The sequence below is a fragment of the Lissotriton helveticus genome, chromosome 7 (genome assembly GCF_964261635.1).
Source record: "Lissotriton helveticus chromosome 7, aLisHel1.1, whole genome shotgun sequence".
Lineage (NCBI taxonomy): Eukaryota > Metazoa > Chordata > Amphibia > Caudata > Salamandridae > Lissotriton > Lissotriton helveticus.
This window is the reverse complement of record NC_136068.1, coordinates 281,602,582-281,623,873: the sequence shown is the minus strand read 5'-3', so window position 1 is coordinate 281,623,873 and position 21,292 is coordinate 281,602,582. Positions and strand designations below refer to the sequence as shown.

Genomic DNA, 21,292 nt, shown 5'->3' with positions numbered 1-21,292 from the left:
GAGAAATCCTGCAAAAGCCAGCAAAATTCCTTCGCATAATAAGGCTGTAAATGGTGGTCCATCTGGGGGACTGGTTGAGGTTAATGAGTATACCTGGTGTGATTTGAACAAATGCCTAGGGGATCTCCTGGATGCCCCATTCTTGATCGATTGGCAAAAATTGAATCCAACTTGGCGAGGTCACCAGAGCTCCATACTTCTATTTCCACTTGTACCCAGTACTTGGCCTCTGACTTTACCTCTTCTTCCCTGATCAAAGCAAGGGTGCTTTACATCCATTTGAAATCTTACCGATATCCCAAACTGTCATTCAACAGACAGTCCGTGCCCTACACCTGCCCATTCTTCCTGTGATAGACCTTCCCCCAGCATCTGCGCCATATGTTATTGTATTGACAAACGTGCCCAAGCCTACAGAAACCAATATAGAAACTACCAGAGGCCTAATTAATAAATCCATCCATTTGCTGAATAACAACCTTACTGGTAACTGGAACACATCAAAAGACATGTTGTTGCCTAGGCAGGTGAGAGACATTGGGGGCAGGGGCCTTGGAAAAAATGGAAATTTTATTGTGGTAAATTTCTGTTCACCCAGGGTAGTCCAGGAAATACTGTAAAAAGCAAGTATGGGTATGGTCAAAACCAGCTCCATCAAGATAGTCCCTCTTGGCTTCTTTTATCAGCATTTGGTGAGTCACTCATGTACTCCTGGTAGTTTTGTCCCCAGTGACTCTGTGCTGCCTGTACCCCCCCCCTCTTCAGTGTCACTCCACCTGTCCAATAGATTTGCCCCATTGGTCGATTTGGAAGAAATCGATTGACAGTTTAGGGAGGTGACTGTCTGTTCTGACCTCCAGGAGGCGGACAGGTCATTTGTCAATCTAGTACTTGTTACCCAAATACCACCCTCATCCCAATATAATTCTTCGCCCTTGGTGGTGACAGGTTTAGAGGAGGAGAGCAGGGTTTCTTGTAATCCCAGTCCTGTTGTACTAGTAAACAATACTCTACCACATGACCATTTGTGTGTAGGACCACGTACTCGGAATTGTATGGAGATTCTTGCTAATTTAACCTCTGTTCCTCAACCGCCCCCTGGTTCCTTATAGAACCCTCTCCCTTTAGAGGCAAGTGTGAGCTTAGGCAACTATGAACGCCAAATAGACAATGTATGCCTGAAAATCATAAACTGGAATATAGCAAGTGTAGCATCAAAGATCGCATTGGAGGAATGGCGATCCTTCATTATGACCTATGATATAGTTTTCATGCAAGAAACCTGGGAGTGCAAGGATATTGTATTTGATGGGTTCACATGTTTTAGCTTGCCCGCCATTCCATCTATAGCGGGTAGAGCTAAAGGGGGTTTGTCGGCCTGGTTTAAAGTGGAAATTGCTGGCCTGATTGTTCAGTTACTTCAGGAACAGGGGGAGGCGCAGGCTTTTTGTCTTTCTTGGAATTATACTTTTAAGTTGTATTTGGTACATTTCTATAATATAATTTTTCATCCAAAGGTGATTCCCAAGACCTGTTTGTGCTGATTGACATGCTTGCGGTAAGAGAGGCTCGAGCGCATTGCCCCTTTAAGTTGTTGGTGACCGGCGATTTTAACACAGAATTGGGGCTTCCTACGTCCCTTTCCCAAACCACCTTCGATCCAATCGCCCATGAGCTGGACCATAAAGTGATGGATGTTATGGGACGAGTTCTGTTTACTCATTTGCTAGAACGGGGTATGGTCAAAAAGGCGGCCACATCGACTGACCAACATATTGCCACCTTTATACGACGAAGTGCAGGAAGCACCATTGACTATATATTTGTCACCTAGAGCATGTTTTCCCTTATTAAGGACTGTGAGGTTCTTTTCCAGTCATATAGCGATCACAATCCTTTCTCTGCAAATATAGCGTTATCACATTGGGGACAAAAGCCTAAGCCTTTATCTATCCAGGCATGTGCCAACTCTGCCACATATCGTTAGATTGGCTGCCCTACCAGGGATTGGTTTCCTCTGAGTGTTGCTGTGCTTTGTAATGGCCCAGAGCAGCTAGGGAGCAAGCTAGTCCATGACCTCTACAGAGTGAATGTGAGGGAGGGAAGATATTCCCAAAGAACTTGGAGCTGTCTTCACTTTCGCTCTGTGAATCCTCAAGTTCATGTCTTTCTGAAGTATTGCAGCACGGTGTCCTTCTGCACCAATGTTGCAATCTGTGCAAGAAATGGTCTTGCTTTTCATCAGGATTTCCTTTCTTGTTCTCCTGCTGAAGCAACAATTAATACTTATACAAATGTTGGGAAAAGGCTTGAATTTTAGACAGGGCAGATCAGGGACATCTTAAGGATTTTGCAGTACCTGTGCCAAATGCATTTTGTGGGACCCTGTTCCGAAAAGGTTTGAATTTATGATCCAGTTCCAGCTCCTTCATGCTCTCCTCAGCCAAGTCACTGGCAGTACACAGGCATACTCTACCAATTCTAAATGGGTTTTCATCTAATATTTAGGGATAGTGACGTGTGTTTTCAATATTGTAATACAGCAGCTGACTAATATTTTTGTAAATAATCTTGGTAACCCTCTTCTGTTTCGAATATGTGAGGTCTTGTTCGATCTAAAAAAAACGTATGGACGTTACATGGTGTGGATGATCAAAGACCCACAGGGCCAAGGACTGTGTGATTAATCCTTGTGGTAAAGGTTTTGTGGTAAGACGCACATGTGCAGGAAAAGTTGACAAATGCCACTGTGCTAAAGTTTCCAGTGGAACAATTAAGTTCCATCTGTGTGGTAAAGAGCCTGATGTGAAGCAAATGTCTGTGTGGTATAATAAGTCACTGGGTTAAGATGATCCTGTGCCACGAATGTGTGTTAAACAGACAATTAAAGTGTATGAAAAATGTCTCATGTGATGCATGGTACGTTCCTTTTGATAAATGTTCGTGTGGATAAAAGGTCCCCCTTGTACTGCAGGGTCTCACTTGGTAAAAGTGTGTTTTGAGTGTTATGAAATGTTACTTACTGTCAATAGGAACAGACTGGCATCGAAGCACAACATGCGTCTCGAGGCACTGCAACTCACTGTAGCCATGCGGTAGCATTACATCTTACATTTTAGCAGTGCCAGTTGAGGATGTGTATGGAGCCATTGGAGGAAGGGGTGGAGCCATGGAGAAAGTGGGTGGAGTCTGGTAAAATGTGTGTGCCTTCCGTAAAGAAAATGAGCACCTGGACTTCATATTTTACAAGTTAAGCACTGGATACTGCGCAATTTCTTGGACCATCAAATGGTGTGATTTTGGGGTAAATTTGCAGGCATGCCACTCTCAGGTAGATTAATCTGATTTGAACTTTAAACATTTGCAAATAACGTTCTGTCTGTGAAAGGATGAACTTTATTTTTTTTTGGAATGTCTTTTTTACTGTTCCCAGACTAATGAGCAGCAGCCATTCTTTCTTTGAATCCCTCACAGTTATGTTTTGCCCTCGACATTACCCAAAACTCCAGCCCAAACTGTCAAGATTTCAGATTTTTTAGACTGGTGGTAACATTAGCTGAGGATAAAGTAATCCTGCCTTCTTCTTTTGCAGCATCAGATTCTAATTAACTATTTAACTGATATTTCAATAAGAGTGCAGTTACTTTTTCTGGCTTTTACTATCTTTTGTACATGAGGGCATACCTTGTGAAACATTTTCATGCAGGAAACATTCCAAGCATAATTCTTTAATATATTGAGTGTGGAACAAATTTACATAATTTTGCCCACCTCTAATGCAAACCTCTTATCGGCACAGTAAACATGGTAAAAAAAGTAACTTCTAAGTAATTAACTTCAATTTATTTTTCTGGTATTGTGCATATGTATGTGCAGGGGGTGCTCTTCTTTCCTTATGCCACTAACTCTGAGACCAGAAGGAGCTTTCTGTAAACTGGCCTCCTCCCCGCTGGAAAACCATGCTGGTTTGGACTTCTATTATGAAGTTTGGCAGTTAGTGTGAAGAGTCCCCAACAAAAACATGCAGGTTCAAGACATACCAGCATAGTCTCAATCAATGTGTGGCTATTATACCTCGTTATTTATTTATTGACTTATGACTGTTGCATACTGGACCATGTTAAATAACGTTTGGATCTTTATGTGGACCACTCACTCAACATATAAATCGGATAGATGACAGATTTCGGCTCCTGCTCAGAACAATCTACCCACAAGGCGACAACCTATCTACCTACTTTTCAGTCACCTTAGACTGATTAATGCCCTGAAGAAGTCCTATGTTATAGGATGAAACGTGTTGGCTGTTGCTTGTTTCGAAAGAAAAAATAAAGAAGAAAACATTTCTCATTCTTCATTGAGCTATGATTACCTATATGGACATGCTCGTTCTATAGTGGTGCAGCTCTGATTGAGGGGGATATTCACAAGGACTCAACTCCGATTTATCCCCACCTTAATGCAACAAATGTGGAGATAGAATTGACACCCCATTCACAAGCTGGTGGAAATTGCAGACATCGCCTGTATTCCCGTGATAACTGCCCCAAAATTTATCTTCAGGGTGGACACCATCAACTAACCCTAATGAGAGTCAGAGTAGGCGTTCCTGTGCAAAAACACACAAAAAAAACACAACAGCACTTCCACAACAAACTGCCAGATCTGCGAAGCAAAACAAAAACATGCGATAAGCCGCAGTAGCAGCAGGGAATTAACACCTGCCTACTGCTGGTGTTAAGCAGGATGACTCCCTGCAGCATGAAAGGTAGCCCTGCCAAGAGTCACACCGGAAGATCCACAGATGCCATGGTGACAATGATAATGAAACGCAGATACCTATTAGGGCCACAACACCCCCTTCAACCACCTCAGGCTCCCCCCCACAGCCCTCCCCCTGGACATACAAATACCATGCACGCCACAATAGCCACAACAAAGGCACGATGACGCACAGTGCCAAATAAACACATACATGTGTGGTCAGAAGAACAAGAAACAGTCACACAGCAGTGAAGTAACAACCAAAAACTTTATTGAAACACAACACAAAACAGCAATGCGGAAGACTCCTGTCTGGTCCACCAGGGCCAATCTCGACGACACAGCCTGGAAGAGAAAGCACAAAATCAGGACGTGTGTCATATGCACATTAAAGGAGCGAGACACAGAGATACAGAGAAGGAAAGTGAGCCAGAGAGAGAAAGAGGAGGAAGGAAAGGAAGGGAGAGAGAGAGAGAGGAGGAAGGGAGATAGAGAGAGAGAGAGAGAGGGAAGGGAAGGGAAGGGAGAGAGAGAGAGAGGGAAGGGAGATAGAAAGAGAGGGAAGGGAGATAGAAAGAGAGAGGGAAGAGAGCGCAAGAAAGAGAGAGTGAAGGGAGATAGAGAGAGAGTGAAGGGAGAGAGAGAGAGAGAGAGAGAGAGAGAAGGGAGAGAGATGGAAGGGAAATAGAGAGGGAAGGGAGAGAGAGAGAGAGAGAAACCACCCCCCCTGCGCACACAGGCCCCACTGCTCACCTCCTGCCACCGGTGTGTTCATCAGTAGGCACACCGCGTGCCCGTGCAAGGTCCAGGCACCTGTCCACCACCATGGCATGGTCCACATCATGCGGGTCTGCCCGCGCCCCAGCAAGTCCGACACATGATGCTGAGTCTGGAGTCAGCAATGGCGGGGACCACATCAGTGCACACGTCATCATCGCAGGCTGCACACCCACTCAGCTAGTCCGGTGCCACTAACCCTGTGCAACCTCAGTCAGCACCACGTGGTGGTAGGCCCGTGTCGACTGCAAGGCCTTGGGTGCCATTAACTCTGTGCAACCCCAGTCAGCGCCACGTGGTGGTAGGCCCGTGTCAGCCGCAAGGCCTCGGGTGCCACTAACCCTGTGCAACCCCAGTCAGTGCCTCGAGGTTATAGGCTCATGTCGGCCCCAAGGCCTCGGGTGCTACCAACCCTGTGCGGAGCACATCATAGGCCGTTTATGATTAAGCACCGTGGAGCATCCATCATCTAGTCACCACCAGCAGGGGAATGTGACTTTGTCGGACCCTTATATTAGCAGGGTCACATGGCCTGTGACGCCTGTGCTGGATGGGTGTGGTGTATGTGTGTAGACCTGCCCTCAAGGAGTGGCCGTGACATGCTGACAATTAGACCAGTGACCTGCACACCACCAGCGAGTATGCCTGCGACAGGTAACTATGTGGGCCCCCCCTCAGGGCATCAGTGGAGTGGTCTGGTTGGCGTACGCCAGACCAGCGCAGGGCTTGCAACAATGACTCGGGGCTCTGGCGTGGTTCAGTCCATGTCCGGACAAGGAAGTGACTAATGCGTGTGTCCCAGTTGTAGTGTCCACGGCACCCGGGACACAATAGGCAATGTAGCACACGGTGACAGGCATCACACTAGATGAGCATTATTGACGTAAGGGAAATCACTGTCCCCACTTCCATCCACACATTCATGCAGGAATGATGAAAGACATGACACAACAGTGCGTTACTGGATGTTTATTGCACATCCAGTGGAGTGTTGCAGCTGGAGCGGTACAGGGCCATGCCAAGCACACTACACAATATGGGCCCGTGGAGGGCCAGCCAGAGTCCATCCGGGGATGACAGGTGCTGCGGAAGAGGAAGGGGTCCGCAGTCTGGTCGCTGTGTCATTGGTCATCAAACAGTATATGGCAGTCCATGTCGTGGTCCAAGGTGAGTGCAGCGGAGTGTATCGGGGGTCAGTGGGAGGTCATGAGGCCATGTGCGACACCAAGCAGAAATAGGCCAATTGGCGTAGATAAATGCTAATGCCTCCTTCTGACAACAATACCATCCACATCCTCGTATGTGTGCTCTACCTCACCTGTGGGTGTTGCAGTACTGGCTGCGGCACTTGGTGCCACTGACACTTCAGGGGCCGGAGTTGGATTGTTGGCTGCACTGTGTGGCAGTGGCACATCAGGTGCCCGAGTGGATACGCCTGCCGCACTGTGAGGCACTGACACATCAGGGGGCGGAGATGTGGATGGTATGGGGCAGCAGCATTCATTAGCGCCAATCCTTGTGGCAGCAATGCCATGATGAGGATCTCCAGGGCATGGTAGATTCCAGCTACATTTCTCTGATGTGCAGCGGTGGCTGCCATCCTTTCCGCCTCCATCTACACCATGTCCTTCTTGAGCCTCTGCATGTGTGCCAGCTCACGTTTGGAATTGATGGAGCTAGTCTGAGTGCACAGGTGTTCTTTCCTCCACGTCATGGCTCCAGCAATGTCAGTCAGGGCTCCTTGGAGAGCATGGGGCGGGCCGTGGGTGTACGTTAGAGACTGGAGCTGGTCCCTGATGGGACCTAGACACCCATGGATGGCGTCCATTTTGGTAGCCAAGAGGCCGAACCCCACCCACCCCTGCTCAGCCGTCTCCCACTGGCCCTCCAGCACACAGTGTTGGAAGGTCATGGTTTATTTCTGGGGGTCTTGGGAGAGTGCCGGGTCTGTGGGTGCCTCCTGCTGGGTGCTTTGAGTAGTGGGTGGGGTCTCCGGGATGCAGCTGGGCTGCTCTGATCCTCGAGGTGATTTGCGGATGATGTCCATGATGTTTTGAACGGTTTGGGTGTCGATGCTGGTGAGGTCCTCCTTGTCATCAGTGAAGAGTGGCTGGGACTGCTCTGCAAGAGGTGGTGACGGTGTCCCTGCAATGTGAAGGGGAGATGATGTATTATATTGTGCCCACATGTATGAAGCCGCATTGTACATGTTGACATTCAGACTGCTTGGCATTGTACATTGTGACAGTGTGTGGATCAGGGCCATGACCCAGAGTAATTGTGGGTGTGCACTGCTTGATTGTGCATGTGTGCCATTGTGGCCCACTCCACCCAACCCCCCAGTACCTGGTGCTCACTCATCTTGTTGTGGTTGTGTTGTGTTGTGTCCTGTCGAGCAGTGTCCGTCCCACCGACTCCGACTACAGTCTCCACACTGATGACTGTCGACACCAGGTCTTCCATGTCATCCAGCACGAGCTTTGGCGCTGGGCCCCCACCTCCAGTCTGCATTGCTGCCTTCTGGTTAGCCTGGTTGGCTGCGAGTTTCTCATTGGTCTTTCGCTTGATGTCAATCCATCGCCTCTTGGCCTCGTCGATTGACCTCCTGTGCTCTACGACGGCATTCACCTTGTCCACGATGTTCAGCCATATCCCATTTTTTGTTCCCAATGACAAGCTGGATGTGATGAACAGTTGTTAATGGTGTTCCATCACCTCTGTGACTAGGATCCTGTTTTCCTGTGGACTGAACTTAATCTTCCTCTTCTTCTCCTTGCCCTTCCCTGTCCCCAAGCTTCCAGACTGGTCATCCGGGGTGCATGTGGGGTTGCGCTCGTCCTCTGTGCCTGCTCCGGCTGCCTCCATGGTGCTTGGGTGTTGGTCAGTTTGGGTGTTTTTCTACTTTTATTTTGATTTTCCCCGCCTGCCAAGTGTATATTGCAGGCCTGGCACTGCTTATCGCCGATTTCCTCATCGCCCTTTTACCCATTGCATGTTTTTTTGCATTGGGGTTTGTGTTTTTTTCACCATCGAGGTGGTTGTATCGCGGACAATGGCCGCGGTTTCGGCAGACAATTGCATGCTACCGCCTTGTTGTGAATTTCACGTTGACACGGGGTTATTTTCCCATGATAGGCTGTGATTTGTAAAGGTGCGTTAGCATTTTTTGGTGATGTTTAGCACACGTTCTTGTGAATATACCCCTTAGTTTGTTTAATTTTCCCTTCGGATGGGGGGTGCTCTTGGACAGGGAGCACCTTTGAAGGTCTGCACACAAAATATTTCAAAACTCTGATTCTATTGGTGATTTTTGGTGATTGGTGCCACAAGTATTTGGTCCACTGTCCATTTTTTTAATGTCTTTCGTATTTGAACTGTGTTATGTTAAATAGAGAGAGGACCTCACTCACTCTGTCACCCAAGGCTAAGTCAACCAGACTGCATTTATTGGTGATGTAATGGGCCTTGCATTGATTGAATCTGTAAGAGTTGTAAGCTTACCTTTTATAACATATACCAAATGCCAGGTTCTACAGGTAATAGAGACAACTCACAACAGGTGCCACCGCTCTGTCTCTGAACTAAGCATTTAGAGGTGGTAGGCAGTGTTAAAAATGAAAATTAACTTCAGTCATCATCACAATTACCTAAAGTTCATTTTCAGACTGTTCATCTGTGGTTGTAACGCATTTTAATTAATTGTATTATTTGTATTAGTTGGTATTTAAAGTGAAACTGAATCTATATGCATTATGGTAAGCAGCATAAGAATATATCTTACCCTAGATGTGCATACTTTTATCATTTTTGTCTGGATCAATATGGTCCAATTTCAATCTAGATCGATGATTCTTGGTGAGATTGCAAGCATATTTCAGTGTAATACAAATGTGAAATCCAAGCCACCATAATGTTAAAACATTCTAATTTGCTCTCTCGCCATTTGAATTGGTAGTTCTAGTCTGTGTTGCCCTTTTGTACATCATAGGTGCAGCATTAATGAAAATGTTATCCTGATCTACAAATTAATCTATTAGAGTTGGGCAACCCCATCAGGTCATGCATTCTGCAAACAGGACGCTTGGCATCTCAGAGTCATATAATCAGCACATGTCATGTGTTTGTAATCAGCAGTAAAACAACATAAAACTGTGCTTCATGGGAAGGCATCACTGTTTACTGTCTTGTGCTGCTCCAATAAATCATGATGAGGAGACTTACATAATATTCCTGAATACTCTTTGAACCCCCTCCTCCTAAACCATAACTTTGCTCCAAATATTGTTATTATCCTACATCAATAAATTGTAATAATCGGTCCTTTTGCTCAGTGACACACTCTATGGTGTTTAGAAGATTTCACTCAAATGTATTCAGTAGGGAAATCGAAGCAATTGATGTTGTCAGTTATAGTTAAATGATTTTATTTAACAAGGAATTACATTGATTACCTTCATTAGGGCTCACTTTATGCATGCACTGACTTTGTTTCTATTTACAGCCCTGCAGCCGGCAGGGCGTTGTTATGTGTGCACTGATTGTGAGTCTCTCCGCAGCCCTACTTGTGGCAGATGTGGTTGACCTGCAGATCCCTGCAAACAGAACCGCACACAATACGAGCGAATACTGCAGCAAAGAATTAATATTAAGGAGAGGCCAGCCTTTTAAAATCAATGTGAAATTCAACAGAGCTCTTGAGAGTGGAGAGAGCATCGAACTCAGTGCAGAGACCGGTGAGTATTCTAACAATCTTCATGAGCGTGGAAATATCAGTTATTTCATCGTAATGTCTGAGAGTGGTGGGACATGTTTTATCTAGCAGGAGGTAGTCTGACAATATCAAATGAAGTTTGCATGTTTCCAAAAATGGCGTCTGGTAACAAGTCAGTTTAAATATAAAAACATCCGAGATAGACAAACTCATACTGTTAACGTGAGTAATTATTTCGTATTTACAGTTCCCAGCAAAACAGTGGACTAAAATACTGTCAAAACATGTTGTAATAACAAGGTACATGCCTTGGAAAGTTTCAGTAAAAAGTCCTAATTAGAAAAGAACTGTGCCTATTCAAAATACATACCCTGCATGTGTGTGTGTGTGTATGTGTGTGTATATATATATATAACCTACTGGCGGTCGCCAGTAGGTAGTTATAGTTAGGACCTATTATGCATAGGAAATCCGCAACATTCTTTTCCCAATATCTTTGGCACCGATTGATGAATCTTTGTGAAATTTTCAAACCTTTTGGCTAGCTCTGGTCTGCTACTATCCTGAAAGTTTCGGGGTGATTCCTCAAGTGGGGGCCGAGACAAAAGGGGGTCCCAAAACATGTTTTCCCCATGCAATTTCCCATAGGACGTTTAGCCACAGCTACAGCCCGAACGGCTGAATGGAATTACACCAAATTTGAGAAAGAGGTAGTCCTCAGTTCAGATTTGTGCCTTTTGCTTAAATGGTGTCAATCTGTTCAGTAGTTCCTGAGAAAATTACAGTTAAATTCATTTATATATCTGGGTGTGGTGGATCCACGGAGTGTGCGAGGAACGTCATCGTACCATAAGCACACCCTTCTGATCACGCGCTGAATGCTAATTGGCTGTCAAGTGGTTGTCAACATTTGAAACCAGGAACTGTTGGCAGCCATTTTGTGCCTCGGTAGAAGCGAGTCTGAGGAAGTCAGTGGAATATGTGTGCATAACGTAGAGAGGGGGCAGGTTAGAAATAATTTTACCCTATAGACCTGCTTAGGGAGTCCCTGAAGGACCCCCAGGGCCCACAATATATATTTTTTAAACCCGGCAGGTGCGTGTAGGGTACGCGAACTCTGCCGTAAAAAAAACCAACTTAATAAAATGGAGCTTCTTTTATATTTAGCCCCCGGGGGGGCCAAATCCCAGGGGCAAAATTAATAAATTTACAGCCCCGGGGGTTGCCACCCTCCGGGGCTATAAAATAAATTGTTGGAAGGGGCTCAAAAGCCCATCCCAGTATAATTTGTGGGGGGGCTTAACGGCCCCTCAAGCCCAGGGGACCACCACCCCCCGGGGCGTTCTGTATTGTGGGAGGAGGCTGCATGGTCCCCCTCCTGGAGTCCTCAAAGGTCCTGGGGACACCACCATCCAGGGCGGCTCCTGCAGTGTCCTCAGGTGCCCACCCCGGGACACTGTTGTTTGCTATGAGAGGGCGGAAGTGTTTGGTGTACGACTTCTACGCCTTGGATGCGCGACTCGAAGCAATATTTTTTTTTCAGATATACTTCAAGTTTATGTGCTTAGTTCTTAGGTGGCTCTAAAAACAGCCCTGTGTTTATTGAGAGATGTTGGTACCTACAAGTAAGTACCTATGAGGAGTCTAAAGTTTATGAGGAAGACTCTGTTTTCCTCATCTGTAAAATTTACACCATATTTCCTATAGATGCCATCCATATTGAAACGGAGATTGTTGTGGTAAATGGACCCCATTCTATAGTCTCGAAGAAAAGCAGAAACAGATTTATTCACTTATTTCCTAGCTTTCTCACTCTTTTGACAAAATTGATTGGACCAGTTCCATTTCTGCCTTTGGCATGTGTTAGAATAGACAAAGACAGTTTTGGGGAAAATTGACATCAATTATCCAAAGGTGTCCTTCATAAACATTTCCAGACCTACCCCAGTCCAAGTGCCTAGGTCATTGCCACCACAGTGCACAATTATGAGGTCAGGGTGTTGGAGATGCAAAAAGGATTTAACAAATGGCATCAAATGGTGCCACTTTAACCCTCTCTGTCCAATCCATTTAATGTCTACATTTGGTAAACCTAGGTCTTTGTGTATTCCTTTGTTTTCTGCGTACTTTTGGTTCCAGAAAATATAGCTGTGTCCCACAATCCACGCTCTAAGCATCTTGAATGGAGGTCTGGGTGCACTCAGATGGTCTCTGTAAATGAAATGACAGTTTGAAAACTAACATTTTTCTAAAATGGTGGATAAGATGCAGTTTTGAAAAAAGAAAAGAAATTATTGGTTGTTTGACAACTTTCTACACTGAGAAGTAGGGTGCATGTTTCTGTTTTTTTTAATCTGATTGAAATGAACATTATATAGGATAAGCTGATATGTTGAAAAGTCAAGCACACTTGCTGTTTTGATTAGCAACATTGTGTGATGAACTTTTGACCTGTGAGCTCAGTTAAGTGTTCCATAAATTGTTTCTAAGTTAAAAGGCAGAAGGCAGAATGGGGGTAGTGTTCAAATTTATGTCAATTGGAAAGGGTTCAAATGTGTAACCAATAGCAATGTGTGTTTGCTTTTGAATTAATGTGGGAAGCAATGTGATGTGATGTTCAAGTGTATATGTGTTCAAAATGGGAGGGAAACTTTGCCATTCTTTGGTTCTGGTGAGAGGTGTACAAAAGAGATATTCTGTGTAGGAAAATCTGGTGTGTGACTGACATACTTCTTATTCTACAAACCAATTTGAAAGGAGAATTATTAATTTGTGAGGCAATGTATGTGGTGCATTTTGATTTTAATCATACTAATGTGTTTCTCCTGCTAAAGTGCTGGGAGTACTTTTTTCTGTATAATTTTATTGTGAGTGTGTGTGCATTTAAAAACCATTCTGAGATAAGCATTTGTGTATTTTATGTGTTTGCAGACAGATAACTATGCTGTTTTCATGTTTTGGTAGAATTAGAAACTAGTCATTTTTTATGTATTTGCAAAATGAGTCAAATTTCTACACTAAAATACAGTACTCATTCTAGACTATGAAATGTGTTTTGGTAAAATGCAAGGGATAGTGTTGCTTAGAATCACACAGTGAGTCTGTGTGCAATTAGGAGTCACTCTGAGAGAAGCATTGTGGTACTTCATGTGTTTCCTGACATGTAATTGATTAAAACATGTTGTGTTTTCAAATTTTTGTAGAATTAGAAAATAGTCATTGGTTATGTGTTTCCAAAATTAGTTTATCTTTTATAGTAAAATGCAGTTAATAAATATGTGGAAAGGATGCTTGATGTGTTTGCAGACAAATAAGTACATGTACTGTTGCAGTGAGACAGGCTTTAGGGTACGCAGTTCTTGAAACTCTTATGCACTATGCATGTAGTAATCTAACCATCACCCAGGCAGCTCTGGTCCGCTTCTATCCTGAAAGTTTCACGGTGATTCGTCAAGTGGGGGCCGAGAAAAAAGGGGGCCCCAAAACGTGTTTTCCCCATGCAATTTTGCATAGGACCTGTAGCCACAGCTACCGCCTGAACTTCTGAACGGAATGACACAAAATTTGGCAAAGGAGTAGCCCTCAGGTCAGACTTGTGCCTTTTGCTTAAATGGTGTCAATCTGTTTAGCAGTTCCTGAGAAAATTACAGTAAAAGTCATTTATATATCTGGGCGTGGGGGGGTAAATACCGGGGGCAAAATTATTAAATTTTATGGGGGGCCCAGAGGTGCCCCCAGCCACGGGGATCGTCATCACCCGGGGCTAAAAATAATTGTGGAGGGAGGGGTCCAAGGTACCCAAAGCCGCGGGGACCATCAACCCCTGGGGCTTTATGTATTGTGGGAGGGGGACTGCGTGGCACCCCTCCTGGAGCACTCGAGGGCCCCGTCACCCCCAGGGCTATAAAAAAAATACCACCACCTTTACTTTTGTCTTTCAGGCCTATATTTCCCCAGTCACTATTCATGCACTCTACACTACTCAAACACTACTACACTACCCTAAAACACTATCGGAGTACGACCCCCTGCACTACACAAACAGCACTGCACTACCCTAAACTCTAAAATACTATCCCAGCACGACTCCCTAACCTACCCAAATACCATTGCACTGCCCTAAACCTTAAACTTACCCTAGCACGACCCTTTACACTACCCAAACACCACTGTACTACCCTAAAAGTTTACTTCAGCACCATCCCCTACACTATATAAACACCACTGCACTACCCTAAATCTACCCCAGCACATCTCCCTACAATACCCATTCACCACTGAACAACCCTAAACCCTAAAACACTACCTCAGCATGACTCCCTACACTACCCAAACACCATTTCAGTACTGTAAACCTTAAAGGTATTCCAGTACGACCTCCTAAACTTCACCAACTTCACTGCACTATCCTAAAGTCTAAATCTACTCCCAGCATGACCCCTACACTACCTATTCACCACTGCACTACCCTAAACCTTACAACACTACCCCAGATTGACCCCTACACTACCCAAACACTATTGCACTACCCTAAACCTTAAACTTACCCTAGCATGACCAATTGCAGTACCCAAACACCACTGTACTACCCTAAAAGAGCACCTCAGTACGAACCCCTACACTACACAATCACCAGTGGACTACCTTAAACTCTAAATCTACCTCCAGTACGACCCCCTACACTACATAAACACATCTGCACTAATCTAAACACTAAAACAGTACCCAAGCACGACCCTCTACACTACTCAAACACCATTGCACTACCCTAAACCTTAAATCCCTACACTACATTGTAGTGTTTTATCTAGGAACCTGAATCTATATTCCTATTTTATGCCCTTGTCCGGTTATAATCAATAATATCCATACAACGGCATAATAATCATATCCATAATCCAGTCGTAGCACATGCTGTCACATTAAGCAAGGCTACTTCTCCGGCCCCCTAGTAAGCACACCGAGTTCTCTAAACAAAACCAAGCCTCCAGTAACCTGGGAAATCCCCCTTGCTTTTGTTTTGATTTCGTCCTAGAACTCCTGTAAAGCACTGTAAGATCAGCCAGTTCTTAGTGACATCTTTATTGACGTCTTATGTCCAACCTTACATCAAACCCAGGCACCTTTCAGGTATAAATATACCAACGTTGCTTTAAGCAAACACACGGTGGTGATTCTGGAGCAGAGCAGCTATCTACTTGCCCGAGAGCCCAGCTGATGCGAGAGCCCACGGACGCTGCCCCTCCTCCTTGACGCACTGAGAGAGACGCTGTCTTTTCTCCTGCCGAGAAATCCAGCTCCGGTGTTTCCAGATACCTTCGCGGGTTACTGTGATATCAAGTCCTGAGAAAGAGATACAGGACCTCCTGCTTTCTATTACCCAGGTACGGAACTGACTAAACCCTTACAGAGAATTCTTGAGTCAGATTCTTGGCAAAACAAACTTAACTTAAACTGCTACTTACTTACTCCCTCCCACCTATTAGGCTTAGGTCAGGTACACCGGGGTAGGCGTATTTAGAAGCACCAGTTGAGTACGATTAGTCAATGTATATATGTATGTATATATTTTATCTATTTAAAGTATCATATGGCTAAGAAACCATATCAATGCTTTTACAGTATTATTTTATAATCCTCCTTTTACTGTACGCACTTTACTTTACCATGAGTATTACAATCGTGGCAATTCGTTTCTCTTGTATGAGGAAGAAGACTGCTCAATAAATAACACCTTTTGTTGAAAACGCCCGTCTCTCTTTTCTCTGCATTCTGGTGAAACTAAGTACGCACATTTGACTGAGTGAAATAGCTGTCTATTGTTTTCACACGACTCTAGAGATACACTCTTATTCAGGGAGAGCAAAGTTGTCATGTTTTATAGTTGTCAGAAGCTAATCCCTTCTTGTCTATCCAGGGAGGTTAAACTCCTCCTCGTTTATTCGAGAAAGTTTCTAGTGACCTCTGAGCTAGCTGGCAAACCTTAAGTCTAATATAGTCAGTAGAGACCTAGATAACCTCAGTCCTACGTCTACACTGCTGAATATATTATTCCAATGCGCAGAGCCTATTGGGAATATAGGAACTACACTACATGGCGCCAAACGTTTGGTAAGGCGATAAATCTAACGCAAGACGTTAGAGTAACTCAGTCGTGCTTTTTCACACAGACCCTTTTTCCCGTAAATACTCCAAAAGACGTCTGGAGTGGGTAAAAGGTTAAAAATCCGCCGGAACTTAGTAGGAAGAGATTTCTATGTATAGTTTTTGGTTTAGTCAACGTTGAAGGATACAGTGTTCCAAAAATATTGTGCACCTAATCTTTGTTTCCTTGAAACTTGATCTGCAACAAAAACCTTTCTGTCAGTAAAAATGTCAGAAAATGAAGACGAAAGGGAGACAGCTAGAATAGCAGCTCAACTCCTAGAGGATGACACAAGTCTCCTACAGAATGACCCGAATGCAATACTCATTCCGGTCAACATAAGAAAAACTATAACTCTTAAACTTATAGAAAATGGACTAACATCGAGAGGTGGTACAGTCATATTCGTAATTGAGGCACATGAATGTCGGCAGACAGAGGTATTCTATTCATGGATAAACTTTCCAGCAGCAAACGCTCTCACACATGAATTCCACTATTACAAAATAGAGGAACCTCCGGATGGATACACTCCTTTCGAGGAGGTGGAAATCCCATTAAAATACCAAGAGCACCTGCTCTGGTTTAAAGGCGCCCTAAAACATAATAATCACATCACCAGGCTCGGTCCACTAGGTAGACCAGGAGCAACGTGGCCAGTTCTAGCCAGCTACACACCACATCCCGACATCGAAAAATTGCCAGTACCAGAACTTTTAGCACAGCTAAAACAACTGATTAAAATACATAGACAATTAGTCCAATATGTAATGCGGACTTCAACAGTCCAACCAGCTATTAACATTCCACAGCGAACCCCTCATCAGGGGAACACAAACAAAATTACACCACAGAACATACAATCATGTCTGGGTAAAGTACCCGCAAAACGGGAACAGATTCCATTTTGGTTAGCACAAAAAATCACTCAAATAGAGGCAGTATTTCCGGATACTACCCCTACTGAGAAACACAGAATTCTGACTATCTGTCTTCCAGTGGGGATCGCACCACATGTAGAGGAGTGTGACACTTGGGGCACAGTCTTTGCTTCCATTTACACAAAAACACATGGTGTTCCGTCCATGGCGGTAATACCAGATGTGCTAAGACAGATTCAAAACGAATACGGTCCAGAACCTGCTTTAACTCTGGGTATGAAATTACTGAAAGACTTCAAGCTGGTCTCGGCTATATTATTAGCCAACATAAAAGGAGAAGCAGCATCTGTGGCGATCCGCCAGAAATTGAAAGAGACAGATATAGCAGAACAACCATTTGAACTTGCCAGAATCATAGAAAAATCCTATGAAGAACTAGGAAGAGATAGTTTGGGTGGGAAACCAGTAAAACCCCCAACTAACTGAAAATCCTGAAAAGATATTTATTAAAAAATAATCTAAACACTCTAAAAAAGAGCTGGGATGGAAATAAACAATCCACTCCCAAAGAAAAAAGATTCCAATCCAGAGGAAGGTCTCCTCGGCGGAGAGAAAGATCTCCAGACCAAGGACACAAGTCTCCCCAGAGGGAGCCCTCTGGGAAAAGATACAACCTTAGAAATAGGGATAATCTAAAGAAACCTGATAGATATCAAGATATTGATACACGTCCCTCTCGATCTTTTCAGACTTCCTCGCAGAAATCGGAAAGAAGAGGACGGTCAGAACACAGGGAAGAGCACGTGAAGCCCAAAGACAAGGAACCTGCTCATCAAAGTAAAAAATTACAATTTCCAAAAAAGAAGGTAGCCAGCATTAAAATAGTCAAACATGCCGAGGATACTGAGGACACAGCTGAAAAACGGAGAGTGGGCCCAGACAGTGCTAGACAGCGGAGCAGAAGTGACCATAGCTCGCAAGATCCTGATGAATCATCTGGAGACAGTGGACACGAATGAATACATTCAAGTGGAAACTGCAGACAGCAGAGTTAGCAAACCTCATAAAATATACGAGATAACACTACGTATAGAGGGAGATAAGACTAGGAAAGTAAGGGGTCTATTTTGGGATAACCTTTCCAAAGGCTATGACATCCTTTTAGCTGAAAAGGATTGGCCACCAGAGTTTGTCAGGGAGTGCCCTCATGGCGAAGAAATGATTATGCCTGCCTTCTCAAATCACATTCCAATTCATAAAAAATATACACTTGCAAGAAAGTGGGCAGTAGCCCAAGCTCCTGCATTATATAAAAATCATGTAGGATGGGATGAGGACTCTCCTCCTCACAAAATCCAATTAAAATGTCAACCAACTGCACAAAGGCAGTACCCAATTAAGCAAGAAGCTAAAAAACAGGTCAGGGAGATCTTAGATCAACTTGAATACCAGGTGGTGATTGAAACATGCACCTCACAAATGAACAATCCTTTTTTCCTGTCTCCAAGCCAGACGATTCATATCGTCTAGTTTTGGACTACAGACACCTTAACTCATGTTGCAAGACATTTGCAGTACAAAACTCACACAGTGCAGCACTAATGAATAACATCGTGCGCAAAAAATACAAAACAACATTAGACATCTCTAATGGATTCTTTTGTCAAAACATTGCACCTGAAAGCAGGTATTTGACCGCTTTCTCAATAATGGGCTCCCAGTAAAATTTCTGTCGACTCCCACAGGGGTTCAAGAATAGCCCAGGATTATTCTCAGCAAGAGTAACAGAGTTACTACAAATGTATGATGATGAGGCATTATCTTATGTCGATGACATCTATCTAACAGATGATAACTTGGATACTCACTTGAAAAGAGTGAACACCATAATACTTAGGTTCGCAGCAGAGGGTTACAAATTCAACTTTAAAAAGTCACGAAATGCCCATCTGACTGTCTTGTTTTTAGGATATGAATTATCAAGTGAAGGCAAAAGCCTAGCAGACAATTTCTTAGAGAAGTGTGCTGTACTCCAAGCACCAAAAACGCTGAGGAACTTACAATCAATACTAGGTTTCCTGAATTTCGAAGAACTTACATTCTAAATTATGCAGAGAGGGTTAAACCTTTCTATGAATTAATAAAACCTGATTTTAAACCAATCAATTGGACTCAAAAACACACAGAAATTTTGAGATCATTGCAAACAGACATGTTAGCAAAAACAAAATTGCAAACTCGCGATAATACACGCAACCTTGTAATCCGAGTCATCCCAGGAAGATGCGGATTCACGTACCTGACCTCTAATGAGGGAGAAAAGGTACCAATAGCATACAAATCACACTTGTACTCACAAGCTGAAAAAACATTCAGTCTTGCGAAAAATGTTGTAAATGCGGTTCAAACAGCTGTAGCAAAAGAAAGAGCCCAGGCCCAAGGCAGACAGAGTACTGTTTTAACAGCAGAATCAGCCTTCGAGGCATTAACAAGTCCACGTAATTTAACTTCCGTGGCATTAGATCCAAAATGGATACAATGGGAGAATTCTCTTGCTACAGAAAAAGTGAAATACTATTTTGACCCAGAAATGAAAAAATTGAAATATCTAACGTATGAAAGAGAATATCCTCTGCCAATCAAAATTCTGCCCATACAACTTTACACCTGTGTAATATATACAGACGGATATGCACAACCCTCAGTTTGGGGAAAACAAGCTTATAACGCTACGTGCGAGGTTGTCAAATGCCGGTGGCACGGAGGTAAATTGAGTCCACTGGTAACAATGTCACAATCTGTAAAAGACAATTCAGGTCAACAAACTGAATTAATAGCTTTAAAAATGGCGCTTGACATTGCCGATCGCGAATTCCCGACACTAATAGTGTGCGATTCGCATTCCTGCATCAAATCATACAATAATGACTTGCAGAAATGGGTTCAAAACGGTTACAGAGATGACACAGGTGCCACAATCAAGCAAAAATCGCTTTGGGAACAAGTAGTTCTTTTGAAGAAAGAACTACAAAAGACTCACGTGATACATACACTGAGTCACCAGAGTGATGGCGTTCACGCTGCAGGGAATTCATTGGCTGAGACAGCCACAGCGGAAGCAACTAATCCGGCTTCCGTAGCCACAAAAAAGCGTTCAGCAAAAATACATAGACGGGGAAACCATGCTGGCGGTAAAAACGTCTTCAAAAGGCGATTGTGCAGCATTACCCGTGAACTATCCACTCAATTATACATACATAATCGATGCAAACTCCGTTCCTTTTGCTCGAATCCCTGGAGTGGGGGATAGAGTAATTCCAAACACGAACAGGAGAATCTTCTTAATACAAGAAGCACATATTGGATTAGGTCTAAGGCATCAGATGATCAAAGAATCTCTTACAGAATTACAATCAGAATACTGGTGGCCGGCAATGAGCTTGGATAAACACAAATTTGCAAAAAATTGTGAAAACTGCAACAGAGATCGCAGTGGCGAACCGGCCGAAGTAGTGCCAGAACACCTAATAGAAAGCATAAGGCGATCTATACGCATGATTAAACAGGAAACATGCGTCCCAATGTATATTATTTAAGACTAGATTCACTTCAAATGTAGACACCAGCGCTCGGCTGACGCCAGAACTGTTATAAAAGATTTGCGAGTCTATATCGGCACATACGCAATTGGCATGCTACATTCTGACCAGGGTCCTGCTTTTAGCTCTCGAGCTTATAAGGAGGCCATGACCAGCATGGGCATTGCATTGTGGTACTCTTGTCCCTTCCATCCTGAGGGAAACAGGATTGTGGAAAGAAAAAAACGAGACATAAAGCGATCTATAACGGCGAGGGTATTAGGTACGGGTGATGGGTGGGTCCAACATTTAACAAGTGTCCAACGTAGTCTTAACAATCTGCCAAGAAATTCTCTAAAAGGTTTCAGTCCGTATGAACTATTGTTCGGGACTAGAATGCACATTCAGGACCTCGATAGTCAGACTTCAGTGGTAG

At 43.9% G+C, this 21,292-nt stretch overlaps 1 protein-coding gene across 1 annotated transcript in view; it reads left to right on the top strand.

Annotated features, from left to right (window-relative positions):
* LOC144768422 (protein-glutamine gamma-glutamyltransferase E-like) overlaps positions 1–21,292 on the top strand; it is a 370,967-nt gene that overhangs the window by 9,719 nt on the left and 339,956 nt on the right. The window contains exon 2 of the mRNA XM_078652065.1: positions 10,098–10,274. Coding sequence (XP_078508191.1) covers positions 10,098–10,274 — 177 coding nt within the window. The remainder of the gene's footprint in view (positions 1–10,097; positions 10,275–21,292) is intronic.